Consider the following 21,596-nt stretch of genomic DNA (forward strand, 5'->3'; position numbering starts at 1 on the left):
TGCAAAAAATTAAAAAAGGGTTTGGAAAATGTTAAAAAGCGCGCGCTTTTTAACATTTTCCAAACCCTTTTTTAATTTTTTGCAGAATTTTGAAAAGCAGAATTTTGAAAAGCAGAATTTTGAAAAACAGAATTTTAAAAAGCAGAATTTTGAAAGCAGAATTTTTTAAAGCAGAATTTTGAAAGCAGAATTTTGACAAAAGAATTTTGACCCCGGCAGAATTTTGACCCCAACCCCAAAAGCTATCCTGCACAGTATCACATTCTGATCGCGTTAGTATTGCCATTTTTCCAGTAAAGTATCATAGACTATCCAGGGAAGTGTACAGTGTTGCCAACGTTAGTATGTCAGTTAGGTGTCACTGTTGTCCCTGGTAACTATCATGTCTTGGCCCGGTAAGTATCACGAGTTTTCCTAGTAAGTATCACAGATTCCTTGGTATCACAACTTGCCTTCCTAGGTATCGTCCGGAATGGTATTCCTGCGGAATTTGTCTCGCAGATCACAAAAAATCTCACCAAAAGTATTTCATACGTATAGCTTCCGAAAGGTTTCTTCTCTGACTTAAGTTCAAGGTGTTTCCCCTAAATTTCTCTTTGTTTGCCTTATGAAGAATTTACACAAAAATTTATCAAGAACTTGCACTTTTATATAGAATTTTCCCTCAATTGATATTGTACCTAGTTTTTCAGGTTCCGTAGTGCAAACGAAACGGGCCGAAAGTAATGTGTTTAAGACTACTTCCCACCGACCTAATGATTGCTTTTATTTTCTTCATTTCGATTTGAGTGGTTAAAAACGGATTACTGATTGCATCACCCTCCTCAATACGCAATCCTGTTATTTGTCTGGCTTCCGAAGTTTATAGCAATGTTTAATGCCGTACTTTAGCCCATTTTTCAGTTGTATTTCTCAGTGATATTCTCAATGTTTAAACAACTATCCCGAACCGAATAAACAAAAACTAGAACATCCAACCAAGAATTTTGATTTAACTACGTTTCCAGGCCATTAATTTCATCAAAGACGGTTCTTTTTTTTATTTTTTCTGTTTCAAAGGTAAAAATTTCAATTCCCTAGGGAAGCCTATGCCATGTATACACTATTTTTTCCTGGATTTGAATATTTAATATATCACTTTCAATACCCACAATAAAACAGTAGAACTAACAACAGTGTAAAAGGTAAAATCAAAAATAGGCAGCACGCAACAAAATTGTACATGTTTTTTTTTTCATCTCTCTTCCCGACAATTTACGAGCATCAATATTCTTGAAAGATTTGCGGCTCACTAAGTAAAGAAGTGAATCAATTCAATTGGGATTCAGCCATTTTCTTTTTAAATTTATTGATGCATTTTATAATTTTAATAAAATAAAAAGTCTACCTTACCTTTTTACCTTCTTTTTGCTTTTAGAATATTCTAGAATATGCCTCAACCTATAAATTTGTTTCCCTTTTCCGTGAAGCCATTTGTATCTCAATAACAATATCACTTACCGTATATTTTGTAGACATTTTACCTTCTATTTTCTATTTTATATATTCAACCAGGTAGCACCGCAGCGGTATAGCTAAAAAGCGGAACAGCTTTTGAAATTATCTCTAACTTTTCAGCACCTGTCAGAGGGCTTGAAATTGGCAATTGTATTAGGCAATACTTGAATTGTACAAATGTCTAAATACTCCTAAAGTCCTCATATAAGAGTTTGGAACAATTTTCTTTTTGTACCTTGCCTCTACCAACACTTTCATTGCTCCCATTTGGCTACACGAATAGGGTAATTCTCCAAAATAAGAAAAAAGGTATGACTTTTGCAAATGTCTAGGTCCTCCATGAAAATTCATTTAAATAAGTGCTACCCCTTAGAAGAGAGTCTTTCCGATTTCACAATTTTAAGATGTGTACAGATACACTCTCAGTTGGTACAATACTCCTACACATATCAGTTGGAACAAAACATACCTTCTTCCTTTAAAGAGATAGGTAGATATAGGCTTAGGTATCTATGAATAAGATTTTGGCAATCCAATTAAATCAAACAGGGAAATCAATTTAGGGCCATGTGCGAAATTCTATATACAATCCTGTTCTTTGTATAAAGTGCACATTGGCAGAGGTAGTACAAAATAGGGATACTTTATTGTTTTAATAAGATTTTTTTATTTAATAGTTTTAAAGTTATCATATTTGCAAACTTATAGTTTTTTCTTGGCAACAGGAATATTCATATTTTTTCTCATTTTTAAATGTTTAAAGTTTTACTATAAAGCATTTTGTAATTTTTTTTTTTAAATCTATCCAATTTCAAGAAAAAAATTAATTTGCTATTTACCATTTTTTCCGATGCTCCAGAAGAGTTTTTCTAAAATATCTAATTTTCCGCAAAACAAATCCCACAAATTTGATTAAAAAAATCAAGTGGCACTTTTTCAAAGAAATCTATTTTTTGGTAAAAATCGTTTTTTTTTTTATCTCTTTTTATTTTGAATTTTCTTACAAACGACTAAGCCGATTTCGATCAAATTTTATACATATACACATATACAATTTTATTAAAGTATTTCAACTTTGCTCAAGAAAATTCAAAATAATATTTTGATAAGCATTTTTGTTTTTGTTTTATAAGACCCATAACTATAGGGCAATTCCATGGTAACTCACGTTACATTCACAAAAATTTCCAACACATAAATAATTTTTTTTTTTTTTTCAATTTTAATGTAAATTGATACTAAATTACTATCCATGAATGGAGCATAACTATTACTTTCATAATTAACTAGAAAAAATTTTTTTATTTTTAACATTTGCTTGGGAAAAATAAAAGTTTGATGGTAACTCACGTTACAAAAATCGGACACGAATTTTAAGAGTCCTACAGTATGAAGTTTTTATGTGAAATTAAGAATCATAATTTGTTTTCAATGAAGATTCCATACATACAAAATTACAAGCTTTTAATATGAGTGACAAAACCAAACATTTTTTCAATATTTCGAGGAAAAATTTTAAAATATTTAGGTAACTCACGTTACATTATTTTGGTAACTCATGTTACCTGCGATTTGTGGTTCCAAAAGTAAAGAAAAGATGCATTTTCACTCAAGTTTTTTTTTAATCGAATAGTGTGTAACGAAGCTTGCTTAAATGTTAACTTATTTTAGCACTCACGAGGGGATATTGTCATCGTCACTATTAGACTCATCATATTTTCAGTTTGCTTGTTTTTCCGTCATTTTCATGTGAAATTCTTCTGTTGTTGGCAAGCTTATGCTATAAAAATGCTTTAAGATTATTAAACTCCCTGAATTTTATGTCTATCCATAAGAGAATACAACAAAGAATCTTTTCTTGCAACTTGCATAAAGAGTTGCCGTTTGTAAATAGTAATTTGCTAGTAAAAAAAGTAAAAAAGACTGCATAATTTGTTCAAAATTCGTGTCCACTTTTTCATGGAATTACCCTATACCTTTTTTTTCTCTGAAAGACCCTGTTTTGTTGCTTTTAAATTGTAATATCTTTAGTTCTAACTTCAACTTTGGAAACTTTTATACATTTTTGAAAACTGCAATAACACGGCAAGTTTTCAAAATAATAAACCAGGGTCCCACCATACAAATTTTTTTCAGGGTGTTGCTCTGAAATAAAAGTAAGAAATTGAGTTTTTATAAAATATGAAACTGTTAATGACGAATGAAATAAAAAATATTTTGATTAATTAATTATTTCTTATTATTAGGCAATGTTTTAGTGAAAGAATTGTAAAAAACAAAAATCAATTATGAGCGGAGGAAGCAAAATACTGTTGCAAAGTCGGGATTTATCGAAATTTCACAAAAACTGCATTAAATCGAAAACCGTAAAGATTTGGAATAAACAAGTTACCAAATTCTGAGAGCCGCAAAGTTGGCCTATCAGCATACTTCGTTTGATCCATTACTTTTGGGACACCCTGTATAACGGGCGTTGAGATTTTACATTTTCCTAAATTAATGTGTTTTTGTTCATGTGGGATTTACTAAAAACGGCACGATTTCAATATTTTTGCTGTTTTTGTCAATTAGTATCTTAAAATGTGTGTAAACTTTAATTAATAAATACAAATTTGATGTCATATGATAGATCATATTATGAAAAATAAGTCCTCTAAATTTGAGCTCAATACGAATTTTAGTTTTATTTTTGTACTAGGTCAACCGAATCTAAAAGGGTTATTTTTTACAAACTATCTACTCATATTTTTTCAAAAATCATTAAAAAAAAATGTAAGTGCTAGAATTTTTCGGAAAGAGTGAGTTTTTCTGTGTAAGTTTTTCTCTGCCTTGTTTCTAAGGCAATTTACACGTTTTTTCGTGTACACAGAGGAATTCACTCTTGCGGAATAGGGCCCTTGATTTAGATTCAATAAAGTCAAATCTTTCACAATTTCAAAAAATTATTTGAAGGAGAAAAAAAAAGATAAATTTTGCAGAGCAGTTTTATATTTTTTTTAACTGCCACCGGCGATTTTCTTTTGTTTTTTAATTTAATATTCGATTTTATGGAGAAAATCAAGCAATACAAAAATTTTTTCTTGTGATTTAAAAAAATACAAATTTTATATATTTTATTTATAAATCATAAAGTTTTTTTTTAGTTTAGTTTTTTAATTATATGTGAAATATAATGCACGGCCTGGTGGCAAATACTTATTGCTCATAATGGTAATACACTGACGGAAAATCCACCATAAAACAACGTAAAATCAATGAAAACCACATTGATTTGACTATTATTCGGAATGACTTTTGCGTTGAAGATGAACATTTTAAAATCAACGTGAAAATAAGGTTATATTTTTGTGGTTTTCTATTTCGAAGCCACATATTTCAAAATAGGTCATCTTTGAATTAAAGACGTTTCAACTTCAATTTATTTTTATGAACAAAAATTAAGTAAAAATTACAATGTTATAATTTTAAGAAATTTCATTAGTTACTCGTAAGTATGTATTAAAAAAATATAAATGTTGATTTTATAACTACTTAACCCCTTGTAACCCAACATCGTAAATTTTAAAATAAATAATGTCAATCGAAAGGGCTTTAGCTATAATAAAACACGTATTTTTTAAAAATTCAATAAATTCATTATTTGCTTAGTTATTTCGAAATTTACGCAGTAAAAAAAAAAGTTTAAATAATTTATTTTTGTATATAAATGCAAAAATTCAAACAAAAAGCTATCTAATATTTATTTTTAAGCGCATTCCTAAAATCCAAAAATAAAACCCCGTTAGTTTATGCACGAAAAATATTTTTTCTGAATTTCGTAGTTTTTATATAAATTTGCTTGTTTTCCAAAAAAAAACGAACTTTCAACATAAACTGCCAATTAAAAACTATTGGTGCTATTTATTAGAAATATGGCGCATTATTTCGATAAAGCAATTCTTAAAGATTGTGTAAGAAGTTTTAAAAGAATAAAAATATGTTTTTTACAGCTTTTGGGCGATCTTTTTCGGTTTGTTACAGAAATGTCACATGGGGCTACAAGGGGTTAAACACGTATTCAACTGATTTTGACCACGAAACGAAGTAGGTATGCTATTTGATTTTGTATATAAACAGGATTAAAAAAAAAGAATGTCGTTAGAGCCGTTTTTTTTTTTAGGATTCGGAAAAAAAATTGAACTCGAGATAACAATCAGACATGACATTACGATGATCAAGAATGACAAAAAAGTGGGTCCCGATTTTCTGTCTGTCTGTCTGTAAGTACTTCGAGCTACATTCTAAACATATTTGGTAGTAAACGGTTTTGGGTGATTCTCTAGAGGACATATGGAATTTTTTTTAGGACCAAAACTAACGGTACCTACATTTAACGGAAATAGAAAAGTTATTTATTTTTTTTTTTTTTTCAAAAACGGCTTTAACGATTTTGATTAAAATATTTGTGCGTAGTGTTACACATACACTTAAGAGCCTACAAATTTAAAAAAAAAAAATTCAAAAAACACATTTTGGAATTATAAAAAATATTTCAATTTTTTTTTTTTTTTTATGAATTTGATTGTAATTTCGTTTTTATGTGTTGAATAATATTTTCTTAAAAATGGCATACCCACTTCTTTTTTTTTTAAATATTAGAAAATTTTTATATATAAAAATACTAGCTGACCCGGCGGACTTCGTTCCGCCATTTTTTGTATTTATTTTTAATTTTCGACTCTACAATTAGTTAACATTTTAAATGAAAAAGGGAATCAAAACTTGAAAAGTTCGTAAAAAGAGTTTAAAAAAAACTTTTAACAAAAGTGGCCTATGTAAAATATGGCCTATGTTAAAAACGGCCAAAAAACTTGGGACAAAAAAAAATTGTTTTTCCCGTTATTCGGTCAAAGACTTTTAAATATTCCAAAAAAATAAAAGACTACTCAAAAATGTATCTAAAAATTAGGTTGTTTTTCAAAAATTTTTATTTCAAAATACAGGGCCTATGAAAAAAATCCGTTTAATACCCCTAATTTTTTTTTTAAATATCTTTCTCATGGTGTAACTCAAATTTCTGTGCAAAATTTTGCGTACCTGTAATTAGTCTTTTGTCGAAGGTCTATGACTGCACAAAAACCTTCAGAACTTGGTTTTGAAATTTTTTTGAATTTTTTCAATACCTTTTTTAACTATTTTATTCAATAGTTAAAAAAGGTATTGAAAAAATTCAAAAAAATTTGTCAATCATTTAAAAAAAAGTCAACTCTTTACGACTTACCGTTTAGAAAATAGCCTCTTTTTTCAATGTCGTGTTACCCCTATTTACCCTATAAAATCTTAAAATTTTTTTTGCCTTAAACCTTCTCCTCTTATGCCTCTTTAATTAAAAAAAAATAATTAAGAAAATAAGTCAGTCGGTGTGGCCGGTTAGCGAACGTACACTAAACCAAACTTTAATATATATAATAGATTATTTAAAAAATAAGCGACAAAACGATTTTCAAATTTTTTTCTTAAAATTCTTTTTTATACAAGAAATAAAATGGCATACTTGATTTTGTGTAAAAGATCGTTTAAAACAGTGTTTAATTAATTACCTAAGAAAACAGAAATTTCGATTAACCCATTCATCAATCAAAAATCATCAACCCATTTAAAAAATAATTTTTCAAGCAAGTTTTAGAAATATTTTTTTTTTTTAATCAAAGATTTTTTTTATTTTAATATTGCTGTTTTTTATGATAAAGTTATAAAGCAAGAAAACGGTTTGTTTCATACAAAAATTTTTCTCTTCCTGCTGTGGAAGATCTACTAGTTTTTGATGACGTCAGTCTTACCATCAAACTTAAACACGCCAAAAGTTTAATGTAATGTAAAATTGTATTCAGGAGGATAGTTTCATTAAAAACGTACACTTTCCAATTTTCTAGCAATATATCAACTTGAACATGGAAAAAAGTCGATTAACCCAAAAAAATAAATTTCAAATACCTAAAACATAATAAATTCTCTATTTGCTTCACATTTTTGTATTCGATTATTTCTTAACAATTTGTATAGACTGCATCAGGAGCATTTTTTTGAATAAATGCCTTGACTCCTGCATCAGCAACATTACAATAAACACCTGGAAGTCCTTCCTCAGCACATCCGAGTCCCCATGACACAACTCCAACTTGACATGCTTCATCCGACTTAACCAGAGGCCCACCAGAATCTCCTTGGCATGAATCTTGGTTAGTTCCAACTGCACAGACCATGGATTTTCTTATAGAATCCGAATCATACAGAAAATCTGACGCACATGTTGCAAGTGTCAAAAAATCTAGAGTTACTGCTTTCAATACTTTGGGAAGAATTATCTTATTTGCAGCCAATTGACCCCATCCACTTACATCGACACGTGTTTTATCAGCTAACGTATTTAGAGAAAGTTTGATTGGTTTAATACTTGCACTCCAAACTAAAGCTGTTTTTAAGTCAACAATTGCAACATCATACTCCATTGATTTAGAATTATAATCTGGATGATTTATAATCGATTTTACATCTCGAACAACGCCACCAGTATTCCAGTTTGAAGAACCAGCACGAACTTGACAAGTATGCTCTTGACCTTTTTGTATTATGTCTTCTGTGCAATGACTAGCTGTAAGGACTTTAGTTGGCGTTAGAATACTTCCTCCACAAAAATGTGACCGATCTTGTTGGACTGACACTTGCCAGTAATACTCGTTAATACTCGCTGTTCTGCCATTAACAATTCTGTCGGTATAAGTTTTTGGTACTGCAGACGACGCAAGACAGAAAACACTCAAGGCAACAACAACTACGAGTCGAAACATCTTGACAATATGTGAATGTGAATTTTGAGTGTGGAGGATGTGATCTTTTATAGTTAAAATGCCAGTGGTGAATTATTTGTTTTTGAGGAATAAGCGTGTTTTAAACAATTAATTCCTAATGATATTCAAACAATAACACGAGTGTAAACATAATAAAATTAACAAATGGTATTAATGTATTTGATTTTAAGGTTTGTGATTTTATAAAAAAAAAAAATCAAACCAAAAACAAATTGTTTTTTAAAACGAATAAGAAATTTTCAAAAGAGTGCACGTGTAAACAAAAAACTACTAAGAACAACTGAGGAGACTATAGAGCCCTATTAGACCAGGGTCGATAATGAAAAAAAAAAAAAAAAATCATAGTAGAATAAAACTCATTGGAAATTGAGGTGAATATGATAAAAATGAAAGGAAAAATAAATTACGGCCGATCCGAATTCGGGAAGTGGGTGGGTTGACTTTTTAATGGTAAAAAATTGTACATCTCGATTTCCGGCAAAACTACAAGTCCTATGTAAAAAAGTTGTATGACAATAAAAAGATCTACAACTTTTGTATCGACAATTTTTACTTGCGATATAGGTACTATATATCAAGTTATGCATTCGTACAAAAAAAAAAAGTTGAGATAACATTTTTCCATGACATTACGATGGTAGACAATGCCAAAAAAGTGGGTCCCGGAAGTCCGTCTGTCTGTCTGTCTGTCTGTCTGTCTGTCTGTCTGTCTGTCTGTCTGTCTGTCTGTCTGTATAAGGAGCTACAGCCTAAACGGATGGACCGATTAATGTCAAACTTGGTATGTAGCGTTATTTGGCGACTCTCCACAGGGGTTTTTGGAATTATTTTTTTTGGACCAAAAATAACGGTACTTGTCATATACCGATTTTAGTAAAATTGAAATATCTCGAAAACGGCTCCAACGATTTTGTTTAAAAAATTCAAATGTTGGTTTTAAGCTAAGGTCTATCTTTCAATGAAAAAAATTTTTTTTGAGAATCATTATTAACGGTACCTGCCATAGAACCGTTTTTTTCAAATCCGATTATCTCCCAAACTGCTTATTCGATTTCAACGAAACTTTTTGTGAAGAAGCATTTATATAATTATAAATATAAGTCAAAAATAAGATTTTGAAAAAAATAATTTTTGGATTTTTTAAAAAATTTTGAAATTTTTTTTTTTTTAATCAAATTTTCGAAAACGGGACATTGAATTTTTTTGAAATTTTGTTTTTAGATGTTGATTAGTGATTTCTAAAGAATGGCATACCAATTTTATTTTAAAACTTTTTCTCCAAAAAATTATTTATAAAAAATTAGTTTTTTAAAAAACGGATCTAACGATTTTGAAATTTTTTTTTCTAAAAATGCATCTTAATATATCAATCAAAACTGCATACTTGTTTTGGAGGGTAATTTAATTTCAGATTTTTTTAAATTTTTTTTAAAAACGAATTTTATTTTTTTTTCCAAATTTCTATATAAAAAGTCTTAAAAATTTAACCAACTTTAACTCTAAGAGCAAGTTCGTGCGACCCAGTCGTGCATTTTATTTCACATAACCTCAAAAAAGGACCCCGCACATTGTGTATGGGAAGTGGCCCTCGGTGAAATTGTCTGAAATTTTCGTATGTTGTTCTCAAGAGCCGATATGGGCAGAAAGTCGAAAAATGGACAACTTTTAAGATAACGGGTTTCTACCGATGACTATCTCAAACCTTTTATAAGGGATAGTAACTCTCTATTTTGTGTTTTGGGCTATTTTTTAGTGAAATCCATAGGTTTTTAGGATCGCTGAGACCGAATCCGAAGTCCATTTAACCTAGATAAAAACTCTTTTATAACTAATTTAAATAAAAAAAATATGGAACCCTCAAGGTAATTTATAAACCAAATAGGAAACGGGCTTTATATGAACTTTTTTTTTGTTATGGCTATGAATATGTGGCCTTAGATGTGCATTCTAATAACTAATTGGTAGAAAGTTATTATGGATGCATTTTGTAGAGTCGAAGGCATAAATTCCATATAAATTCCATAAAATCCATAACGTGCACAACTACAGTCCGCAGAAGTTTGTTTTTGTCACCTAGGTATTTTCCAACGTTCATTGCCTTTAAAACTGGTGCATTCCCACTTCCCACATTGAAGCTCGGCAGTGACTCTTGAATCCTTTAAAGCTTCAACATCTGCCGGTTGCATGACGTGGGTTGTATTCGGAGAGAAAGTGCATTTTTTTTTTATGAAACATGAATAATTATTTATTTTGTTAAAATATTCATAAATTTGTATAAATACTTAAAAAAAAAAATATACAGGGTGTAACGGGATGAGATAAGAAGACATTGAGGGATGTTTCTTTGGTATATTCTAAGAAAAAAATTGTTTTACAGTAACTCTCTATCTGCAAAGTTGATACCCTTTAGCGATGATTTAAGAAAACGCTTACTTTGGTATGCCTTTACTCATGTTAATGTTAATAACTCCGTTAATACTTATGATAAAAACTTCATTAATATCTTGATTTTTAGAAGAAATGCTATTCATAATATTTGTACATAATTTTAAAAAACGGTAAAATCTTTTTTAGTTGCTCAGATATTAATTTTTAAATGGAATTATTTTTTCTTACCCATGATAATTTTTGACTTTGAAGCTGATTTTCTTCGATAAATGTGTAATAAACATAATGTTTTATATATATTTATTCTTATGAAGAAAACAATAATGAACAAAAATGTTGTAAACAAATTTGCCAAAAAAACTCATAGATTTTATGATATTTAGAAAAACCTAAAAAAATGTGTTTTTTTTTGCTTTAGTCAAAAATGGGTTCGAATTAAAAATTTATTTTTGTAGTTTAAGTTTATCTCTTAATGAAGTTTTTATCATAAGTACTAACGTAGTTATTAACATTAACATGAATAAAGGCATACCAAAGTAAGCGTTTTCTTAAATCATCGCTAAGGGGTATCAACTTTGCAGATAGAGAGTTACTGTAGAACAATTTTTTTCTTAGAATATAGCTACCCAAGAATCATCCCTCAAAGTCTTCTTATCTCATCCCGGGAAAATGTAAAAAAAAAAAATTTATGAAAAATTTTAAAGACTTGTGGTTTAAAAAAATCCATAGGAACGTAGGTGGTTAAAAATATACGCGAATTTCAGAATGGCAACAGTTTTTGTGGTATATACAGCATTTAGGTTATTATTGGTAATTTTGCTGTATTTTCTAAGTTTTTTTTTTTACATCACTGTCGCACAAATGCATAAATTCCATCTGTTTTTTTCTTAAGTCATATTTCACAATACAGATTTCGTCTAATACAACCATTAATAAAATATTAGAACTGTTGAATAGTGGTTCTAATAAAAATATTTTAAATATTTTTTTAATGCAAAGTAGGAAAAAAATATTTTACGGAGGGCAACTTATACCGTTTATAACTTAATTTTGCTAAAAAGTTGACTTACCCCCTTTTCAAAATAAACTATTTAAATATTTTCAAAATAAAAATGCATTACAAAAAAAAAAAAAAAAAAAAAAAAACAACACAAAAATGGCTTCAAACGTTTTTTATTCTATTCTATCATTATGTACACATAGATCTAGAGCTTGCAGCAAGTAGAGGTAATATACAAACATAATGTGGTCATATAATAAAATTATAGTACATAGAAACCTTACTAAATTTCAAAATTATAATAATGAAAACCTTTCAAAATTATATATTTTTTTTTATTTAATTCTTATGTTTGGGCCAGACTTTAAACAGAAGTGGTGCTTAAAAAAATTCCACACCAAAAGTTGGGTTTTTTCATTATTATTATAATAATGGAATAATATGGTACATACCATGATTATATAACGATTAGAAAACAAAAATGATATCATGATCAAAATTAAAAATTAAACAATACATTTTTTTTTCAACAAAGTTGCTTGTTTGATCACAATTTTTTTATTTGCTCATGTGTCGCTTCAAATAAACAATATTACCTAACAAATTATTTGTTTAAAATACAGTTGTGTTATAAAACAAATACATTTTTGATACTTTTTTGACTATAAAAGATCGATTTTTAACTGAAAAATCACAAGTTACCAAGATGTTTCGTCTAATAGTTGTTGCCTTGAGTGTTTTCTGCCTTGCATCAGCAAGACCCGAAGGAGAATACGATGATAGAATTGTCAATGGCAGAGCAGCTAATATTAACGAGTATTACTGGCAAGTTTCGATCCAACAATATAAACAACATTTCTGTGGCGGAACTATTATAGCTCCAACATGGATCCTTTCTGCTAGTCATTGTACAGAAGACATAATTAAAGAAGGTAAAGAACATACTTGTCAAGTTCGAGCTGGTTCGTCAAACTGGAGTTCCGGTGGTGTTACCAAGGATGTTGCAAAAATGATCAACCATCCAAAATATGATACAAAAACAGTACAATATGATGTTGCATTGATTAAATTAGTAGCAGCACTTATTTGGAGCGCTAGTATTAAACCAGCTACAATTATCAACCATCCGCTGGCTAATGGTGCACCAGTTGAAGTAAGTGGATGGGGTCAATTGGCCGAAGATAACCAACTACTTCCACAATATTTGCAAGCTGTTCTAGTGAATTTCTTACCACGTGAAGCATGCATGAAGCAACCATACCGTTATGGTCAACAAATTATGGATGGTATGGTGTGCGCTGTTGGAGAAGACAAGGATTCATGTCAAGGAGATTCTGGTGGCCCACTTGTTGCAAGTAATGGAGTAGCATGTCTTGTGGGAGTTGTGTCATGGGGAGCCGGATGTGCTCAGAAAAATCTTCCAGGAGTTTACTGTGATATGACTAATTCTTTGGTTAAATCATTTATCCAAACTCACTGTCCTGAAGCCAAATTTGCAAATTGTGCTTAAACAAATACTGCAATAAAAAGCAAAGCAAATAAATTAATGTGTTTTATTTGAATTTTGATTTTTTTTTTTAGGTTTTTTTTAGTTTGAGCCCTTCTGCACTTGTCTATCCTACCTTTAATAAAGTCTTATGGTTAAAATGTTTAAATGCTTTCATAGTTCCAAAAAAAACAAAGAAAGATTCATGATGTCATTTGGTGAATTAGAAATAAATAAGTGTCTGAATACTTCAAAATATACCTAAATAATTGACCCGGAGTTTAGCTAAGATAATCCAAAGTGTACCTTATTCATACATCGGCAGTGGACTATTGACAATCTAAACGCTGAAGTCAGAAAACTCGATTTTGTCGAGGTGACAAGGAAGAAAGGGCCTAAATAATTGGCTGAAGAAGAAGAAAAGACAAGAAAAAATGAAGACATTTTTATAGATCAACACGGTTAAAAATTTTTGAAGTATTTTTTGAATACAGTACATACATACAAAAAATATTAATTTTTTTAAATATAATACAAATTTATTAAAAACGAATATAAAAAGTATGAAATTCTTCTTTTTTTAATACAAGAGTATTAAATTTTAATCCAATCAAATAAAAAAAAAAAAAAAAACAAATTTGTACTAATTTTGGAAAAAGAACAAATTTTATATAGGAACTTTCAATAATATTTGGAATTAAATTCAAAAAGTTTTGTATTACCTATCTTTTAATACAATTTATTTTAGAAATTAATAACCACGTATATGTGAATTTTAATATCAGAAGTATTAATTTGTAATATGCAATATTTTAAATATAATTCATTTGGTATTAAATTTTTTTTACAGGCCCTGTATTTTGAAATTTGAATTTTTGAAAAACAACATTTTTGAGTAGTTTTTTTTATTTTTTTTGGAATTTTTAAAAACCTGCAAAACTAACCTCAAACTAATAATGCATATAGGCCTTAGTCATGCGCATACACGTGCAAATTATTGAATTTTTTAAAATGATTTTTGACCGAATAACAGGAAAACAAGTTTTTTTGGCCGTTTTAACCGTTTTTTTATTTTTATATTTTTTTTTTTTTTTGTTTCACAAATAAACTAATGTAATTTACAGTGTAGATAGATAAAAGCAAGATTGTATTTGTACAAAATTTCAACCAATTTTGTAATGGTAAAATAAAATTCTATTTTTCAACACGTTACATCTTTTGATCTAGAGCACATACAAAATTCATTTTCACTTTATTGAGCATCCTGATAATATTACCTTTCATTTGATATATCACACATAATGGTACATTTACTACAAGCTACACAATGTTAAATTAAAAAACTTCAGAAATACCTAAAAACACCTTTTTATAATTTAACTTTGAAACGGGGGAAGCTGTCAAGAAAAAGTAAGTTTATATGGAAAACTTGTAAGAATTATGATGAGCAATATCGTTTAGAAGATAACACGATTATAATACTAATACTCACAGTAAGTCCTATTGAAAAGTTTTATTTGAAAAGCTATCTATTTAAAAACATTTTTTTTTTTGTTAAGGCTGTCATTAAAAAAATACTACTATATTATCGTTGAAAATAGACGATTTTGTATTGAACCGATTTTAATGTACCTATACGCAAGTATATGTTCCCTCATAACATCTAAATTGCTTAACATAATTTGATATATGAGGTATTGCTAGAAAGGTCTAGCTCGTCCGCTGGTTAAAGGCTATTTAAAATATACTAATATGCTGAATAAAACCAGCTTAGTTCATGATTTTAACCACTAGTGGGCGCCGTATCAGATAACGTTAAATATGCTTACATAGCTTCAAACCAGCAGCAAAGAGAATAAATCTTCTAAATATAGGTACCTCATTTTTCAACCGACAATAAGTAGCTAGTTTATGCCAGACATCACAAGACAACAATTATATAATTTAATGCAAAATAAAAAGTAAAAAATTTTCAAATTTGTATGTTTTCAAAAAAACTGTTATTTGTTCGATCTATTTTTTAATATTTGTTCTTGTGTCGCTGCTAACAAACGAATTATTTATTTTCAAACACACTTGTTTCAACAAAACACATAATTTAACACCTCAATTTCGACTATAAAAAGGCCCAACATAACACTCAAAAAATCACAAGTACCTACCTATCCAGAGAAACCAAGATGTTCCGTCTAATAGCTGTTGTCTTGAGTGTTTTGTGTTTTGCTTCGGCAGCACCAGAAAATAATTCCGACCGAATTGTAAATGGCAGATCAGCTAACATTATGGAATACGCCTATCAAGTTTCTATCCAAATTCGTGGCAGTCATTTCTGTGGAGGAAGTATTTTAGGCACAAGATGGATTCTAACAGCAGCTCATTGTTTGGCTCAGCCCATAGCTAACAATGAAATCGCACAAATTACAGTTGTTGCTGGTACTACAAACTGGAATGCTGGTGGTGTTGTCAAAAAAGCGAAATGGTTGAAAAATCATCCACTATACGATTCAAAATCAATGAAATACGATGTGGCAGTTATTGGATTAGACTCCGACTTTATGTACAGTACTAAAATTAAGCCAGTAACTATTTGCAGCAATATAATTCCAGACAATAGACTTGTCGATGTAAGCGGATGGGGTATGATGGGTGAAAATCATAAAAATCTTCCAACACATCTACAAGCGGTAACTTTGAGATTTTTGCAAAAACCTGCTTGTGGTTCGTTAGAATTCCGATATGGACCATCAATTATGGAATCGATGGTTTGTGCATATGGACCTGGTCAGGATTCATGTCAAGGAGATTCTGGTGGCCCTTTGTGTTTATCAGGTGAAATGAATCAAATAGGAGTTGTATCATGGGGAGCCGGATGTGCCCAGCCTGGTCTTCCAGGGGTTTACTGCGATCTTACAGATGCTGTAGTTCGCCAATTTATTAAATCAAGTTGTCCAGCAGTAACATTCGGATTTTGTTAAACAAAAAAAAAAAATTAAATTAAATAAAATAAAATAATTGAGCATTAATTTTTTATTTTTTTTTTTTGTCTATATTTTTCTCAATTATATCTACTTTTGAATTTCAAAGACTTTGTTGGTTATTTTGTATTTCCCAGTTCGAGAGGTTGGAAAAAAATTGTATGCCCTCTCACCACTTGTACAATTTCTATACTTTCAATTGTAAGAAAAAATGTGTATAGGGACCAAGATCAAAAAAGTCTATAAGAAAATTTAAGTGAAAGGGTGTTTTTTTTTTTCGAAGAGACAGTCAAATCTGTAATTGGTCCCAAAAAGCCTATTCATTAAATTTTTGGTTTCGATGGAAAAATTGAAAGTTTATACTTAATTTCTTAGACATTTTACACGAAATATTGGCTTTTAAAGACCAATTACAGATTTTACTGTCTCTTTGAAAAAAAAAACACCTTTTTACCTAATTTTTTTTTTTTTAACCATGATATTCTTATAAACACTTTAGACATAATTGATGAATTTCAATAGGGTATACCACTAGTATTACACACTTTTTCAAATATACCCATATTTTCTATACATCTAAAAAAAAAACACCCTTTCACTTGAAAAAAATGTAGGTATAAACTTATCTTATTCGTAATTTCCATCATGGGAAAGACAACATTTTTAATAAAATTCGTAATGGTAACTTTTATACCATTGGTTTTATCGGGACTATCGTGGATTTTCCTTATTTCATAAAAAAAAAAAACACACTTTCACTTAAAATATTTGTATAGACTGCTTACATTCATGGTTTCTTTTAAATATGAAACATATGTACCGATTTTCGTTTAACATTTTTGTTTTTTTAGTTTTCGTGTTATTAATTGCGAACTTCATAATTTCTTTAAAAAAAAAACACCCTTTCACTCAAGATAATTTTGTATACTTTTTCGATTCTTAAATCTTATAAGAAACGAAACTTTTTCATCAAGCTTAAAAAATTAATAAAATGTATGTCACATGTTACGTTAACTTTCTCAAAAAAAAAAAAAAAAACAAACTCCCTTTTTTTAATCGGCAAAAACTGTTTTTAGAGCAATCGTATTGACTTTATTTTTTATGTGATTAGATTCAGCATGAAAAAAAACTTTAAAAACATGTGTCATATATGCACTGCAATGCAACTATGTAGACAAATTTTTAATTTATTTTTCTATAAAGAGTGATTTTAAAAACAACGAAAATTTGTAGGTATACAAAAGCGTTTAAGTAACCGTAGTATTAGGGCCATTTTTTTCACTCGGAGTTGAACATAACTTGAGAATTTTTATATTAAAAACTCTCAAGTTATGTTTAACTCCGAGTGAAAAAAATGGCCCTTAGAATCTTAGAAAATTTCCAAAAAAAAAACAATTTTTGCATTTTGAAAAAAATATCTCAATTTAAATTTTTTTTCTTTGAAAAATCAATTTTTTTTTAAAACGGGCTAGTGCGAATTTATTATTATTTCTTCCAGTGGAATACCATTTTTTTAAATGCTAGAAAATTTGTATGGGTAGGTAGGTAGAGATGGCGGTCAAAGCAACCTAACTTGATGACCCAATTAGCGCAGAATGCGCCGTTTTGATACCAAAACTCATGGAACCTATGAGTGATAAATGGATTTATTTAAAAATATAATTTAGATTGATTTTAAGAGGAAAGACAAGTGTTTAGGAAGTCCTAAATCCACTTTGTTGCGTTGAGGAACGATATCAAGTCTTTGATCTTTGATTCTGAGATGTTATCTATGTCATTAAAGAATTCATTCCCCAGAGAAAGTGATCTATTCCTAGCGAGGGCCGGACATTGGCAAAGAAAATGGAAGACCGTTTCTTTTTCTTACTGGTGAAAACAGCTGCGACAGTATTGTATCCCTATCGGCCAATGTCCTGTACACACCGCAACGATTCTGCTAATAACTTTTCTGGGTCTGGAGATCAAATCATTGGTTTTGGATTTATTATAAGTGGGCCATATTTTCTTGGATATGGCGCAGCTTGCTAAACTACATATGTGCCACCTATTATTAGCTTTTTTTAAATAGTTTGAGAAGATATTGCCCTTCATGACTCCTATTGGAATGTTAACTGCTTCCGCTAGCTACTCATGAAGTGCCGATCCTTGCCTGGCCAGTTCATCTGCTTTTTCGTTGCCCTCAAAACCACTATGTCCTTGGATCCAGACAAGAGTGATTGTGAGGCTTTCGCTCAGTATTGAGAGTTGCTCTCTGCACTGCTGAACCAGTTTGGATGATGTCATGACTGAAGAAATTGCTTTTATAGCTGCCTGACTATCTGTTAGTATAGCTACATTTTGGGTTTGATTTAAATTTATTCTTAGTACTTTGCAAGCTTCCTTAAATGCGAGTAGTTCTGCTTGAAACACGCTTGCAAAATTTGGAAGTCGAAATGATTTTGAAGTATTAAGGGATTCATGATAGATACCCGCACCGACCCCACCAAAGTGTCGAAGTCTCTCGTCACAATGCCATCTTCCCAGTCTGTCCTCGACGGGAAGCTGACCTTGTAATTCTTGACAGTGTTCAAGGTAGGAGTGCGATAGTCGGTAGGGGTCAGAAACATATCTGATGGTACAAAATTTGTTGTGTCACTATGACCAAAAGGTTTTGCCTTCCAACAGCCGGTTTCTTTAAGCCTTAATACGCTACAAGATACCTGGTATTTGATATGAAGGTCTATGGGTAAAAGGTGCAAGAGAACGTTTAGAGCCTCAGTGGGGCACGACCGGAGGGCTCCAGTCGTCCCTACGCTTGCTGTTCTCTGGATTTTCTTAAGTTTGTTGATGTTATATGCTTAACTCAAAGCAGGCCACCAAACAATGGCGCCGTAAGTAAGAATGGGTCGTACAACCGCTGTGTAAGTCCATAGAATCATTTTTGATTTAAGACCCCATTTTTTCCCAAAGGTTTTACTGCAGGCATAGAAAGCAATGCTCGCTTTCTTAACCCGCTCTTCTATATTTAGCTTCCAGCTCAGTTTAGTGTCCAAAATTACACCTAAATATTTTGCGCTAGAAGAAAGTGATAAGATTTGGGCGTTAAGCTAAGGTAGAGGGAAGGCAGGGATTTTGGTTTTAGTTGTAAAAAGCATCAGTTCCGTTTTACTTTGATTAACTCCTAGGCCCAGTTGCTAACTTTTCTCAAAGCCGTGTTAGTGATTTCGCGTGTGATTTCGTCACTTAGTAGGTATTTGGTTTTATGTTTTCCAATCTAGTAGGTACTTGTAGTTTCAACTTGTAGTATGAAATTAAAATTTTTTTTTTAAGGAATAATAATATCTAGTACTAAGATTTCATCTGCGTTACTTTATAGTGATGAGAATAATTCGCGACAATTATTATCGATTTATCATCAAGTTGAAGCTTTATGGAAAACTAACCTTATTAAAATAGTTTAAAATTGCCATATTAGAAAGCTTGAAAATTGTATATATAAAACTGAAATACGTAGTAAAGTAACGCAGTTATTAAGTTTTTTGATCGTTTTGTGCATAAACAGTCATCAATATAGAAAAATCATTCAAAACTTTGCTGCAAAAGTTATTTATAACCATGTTCTATATAAACTAGAAGATATGAGTTATTCGATCGACCACAGTTTTTCTAAAATTCTAGACGTCACAAAGTATCAATTATTATGTAATGCAAAATTAGAAGTAAACCATTTTGAAAATTAAATTTTTTTAGAAAATGTTGTTTACCAGATCTGTTTTATTATTTTAATATTTGCTCTTGTGTCGCTGCTAATAAAAGAATTATTTATTTTGAAACACACTTGTTTAAAAAAAAAAAAAACAAATAAATTCTATTGTCTATTTCGACTATAAAAGAAGCCAACTTAACATTAAAAAATATCACAAGTATCCAAGATGTTCCGTCTAATAGTTGTTGTTTTGAGTGTTTTGTGTTTTGCTTCGGCAGCACCAGAAAATAATTCCGACCGAATTGTAAATGGCAGATCAGCTAGCATTCTCGAATACAACTATCAGGTTTCTATTCAACAAGACGGATTTCATTTCTGTGGCGGAAGCATTATCGGTAGAAAATGGATCCTAACCGCAGCTCATTGTTTACGTGATATCATAGCAAAAAATCAACAGAGTTCTCTTCGAGTTTATCTTGGTTCTTCAAGTTGGGCTTCTGGTGGTGTTGCCAAGGCAGTAAAATGGGTGAAAAATCATCCAGATTACAATGCTAAAACAATGGATTTCGATGTCGGAATAATGGAATTAGACTCCGACATTATGTATAGTAGTAGAATGAAGCCCGTAAATATTTGCAGTAATACGATTGCAATTAATAGACCTGTCGATGCAAGCGGATGGGGTAAATTGAATGAAACATCTGAAAGTCTTCCAACACTTTTAAATGCGGTAACTATGAAATTTGTGCCAACTGCCGATTGTGCTTCTGGAGCATACAATTATAAAGCTGGAGAAATTACTGACTCAATGATTTGTGCAATTGGACCTGGCCAAGATTCATGCCAAGGAGATTCTGGTGGCCCGCTCGTAACAGAAGGTACAAATAATCAAATAGGAGTTGTATCATGGGGAAATGGATGTGCCAAGCCTGGTCTTCCAGGTGTTTACTGTAAACTTGCACATCCTAAGGTTATTACGTTTATCAAATCAAGTTGTCCAGAAGTGAATTTCACAACATGTTAAAAAAAAAAATATACTAAAATAAACAAACCGAGCTTTAATTTGTGTTTCATTTTTTTTTTTTTTTTCAGTTTATAAGTTTAATTTAACCGCTTTTACCGCTTTAACACTTTGCTTACAAAGCTTTAGAACAAAACCATTTTTTTTGCTTAAATTTCATAAAAGAAATGATAGCAAAAGATTCTCTAGGTAATTTAAGGAAAATATATAAAAGGCAGTAAGGGACAATCTTCCATCGTTTAAGCGATAAATGCAATTTTCTAACATTCTGACCTAAAACACAAAAAAAATATTTTGAAAAAAAAAACGGCAACACCTACGATATTTTAAAATACATTTTTAAAAAGCCAGAAGCTCATTCTTATCTCTTAAATTTAAATCCACTAAATTTAATCAACACTTTTTGAAAAAATGGTCCTCAAACTCAGAATTCAAAAAAAAAAATGTTATTAGAAAAATTTAAAATGACTTTTTTCCAAACTTTTTTTAATAAAATATGAATTTGTTTAGAAAAAATTTTGGCCATAAATATTAACAGTTGAATTTCAAAGCAAAAAAGGTAAAATATATCACACTTTTGAAAAAAAAATTGAACTTTAAAAAAAAAAAAAATAAGTTACATTTTTTTTTCAAAACTTTTATTAAAAAAAGTTCTTCGAAAATAAAATACTTTTTAATTTTTTTCATAAACCGTAA

At 30.1% G+C, this 21,596-nt stretch overlaps 4 protein-coding genes across 4 annotated transcripts; 3 read left to right on the forward strand and 1 right to left on the reverse strand.

Annotated features, from left to right (window-relative positions):
* Positions 1-7,523: 7,523 nt before the first annotated feature.
* Positions 7,524-8,324, reverse strand: LOC129914905 (trypsin delta-like). Its single transcript, XM_055994354.1, has one exon. It carries the CDS (start codon positions 8,322-8,324, stop codon positions 7,524-7,526), a length of 801 nt encoding a protein of 266 aa, XP_055850329.1.
* A 4,115-nt stretch (positions 8,325-12,439) lies between these two features.
* LOC129914906 (trypsin delta-like) lies at positions 12,440-13,243 on the forward strand. Its single transcript, XM_055994355.1, has one exon. It carries the CDS (start codon positions 12,440-12,442, stop codon positions 13,241-13,243), a length of 804 nt encoding a protein of 267 aa, XP_055850330.1.
* A 2,156-nt stretch (positions 13,244-15,399) lies between these two features.
* LOC129914907 (trypsin alpha-3-like) lies at positions 15,400-16,194 on the forward strand. Its single transcript, XM_055994356.1, has one exon. The coding sequence runs from the start codon at positions 15,400-15,402 to the stop codon at positions 16,192-16,194; it is 795 nt and encodes a 264-aa protein (XP_055850331.1).
* Positions 16,195-20,105: 3,911 nt separating this feature from the next.
* LOC129914908 (trypsin beta-like) lies at positions 20,106-20,903 on the forward strand. The gene has a single exon (XM_055994357.1). The coding sequence runs from the start codon at positions 20,106-20,108 to the stop codon at positions 20,901-20,903; it is 798 nt and encodes a 265-aa protein (XP_055850332.1).
* Positions 20,904-21,596: the final 693 nt, after the last annotated feature.

The sequence above is a fragment of the Episyrphus balteatus genome, chromosome 3 (assembly GCF_945859705.1).
Source record: "Episyrphus balteatus chromosome 3, idEpiBalt1.1, whole genome shotgun sequence".
Classification (NCBI taxonomy): domain Eukaryota; kingdom Metazoa; phylum Arthropoda; class Insecta; order Diptera; family Syrphidae; genus Episyrphus; species Episyrphus balteatus.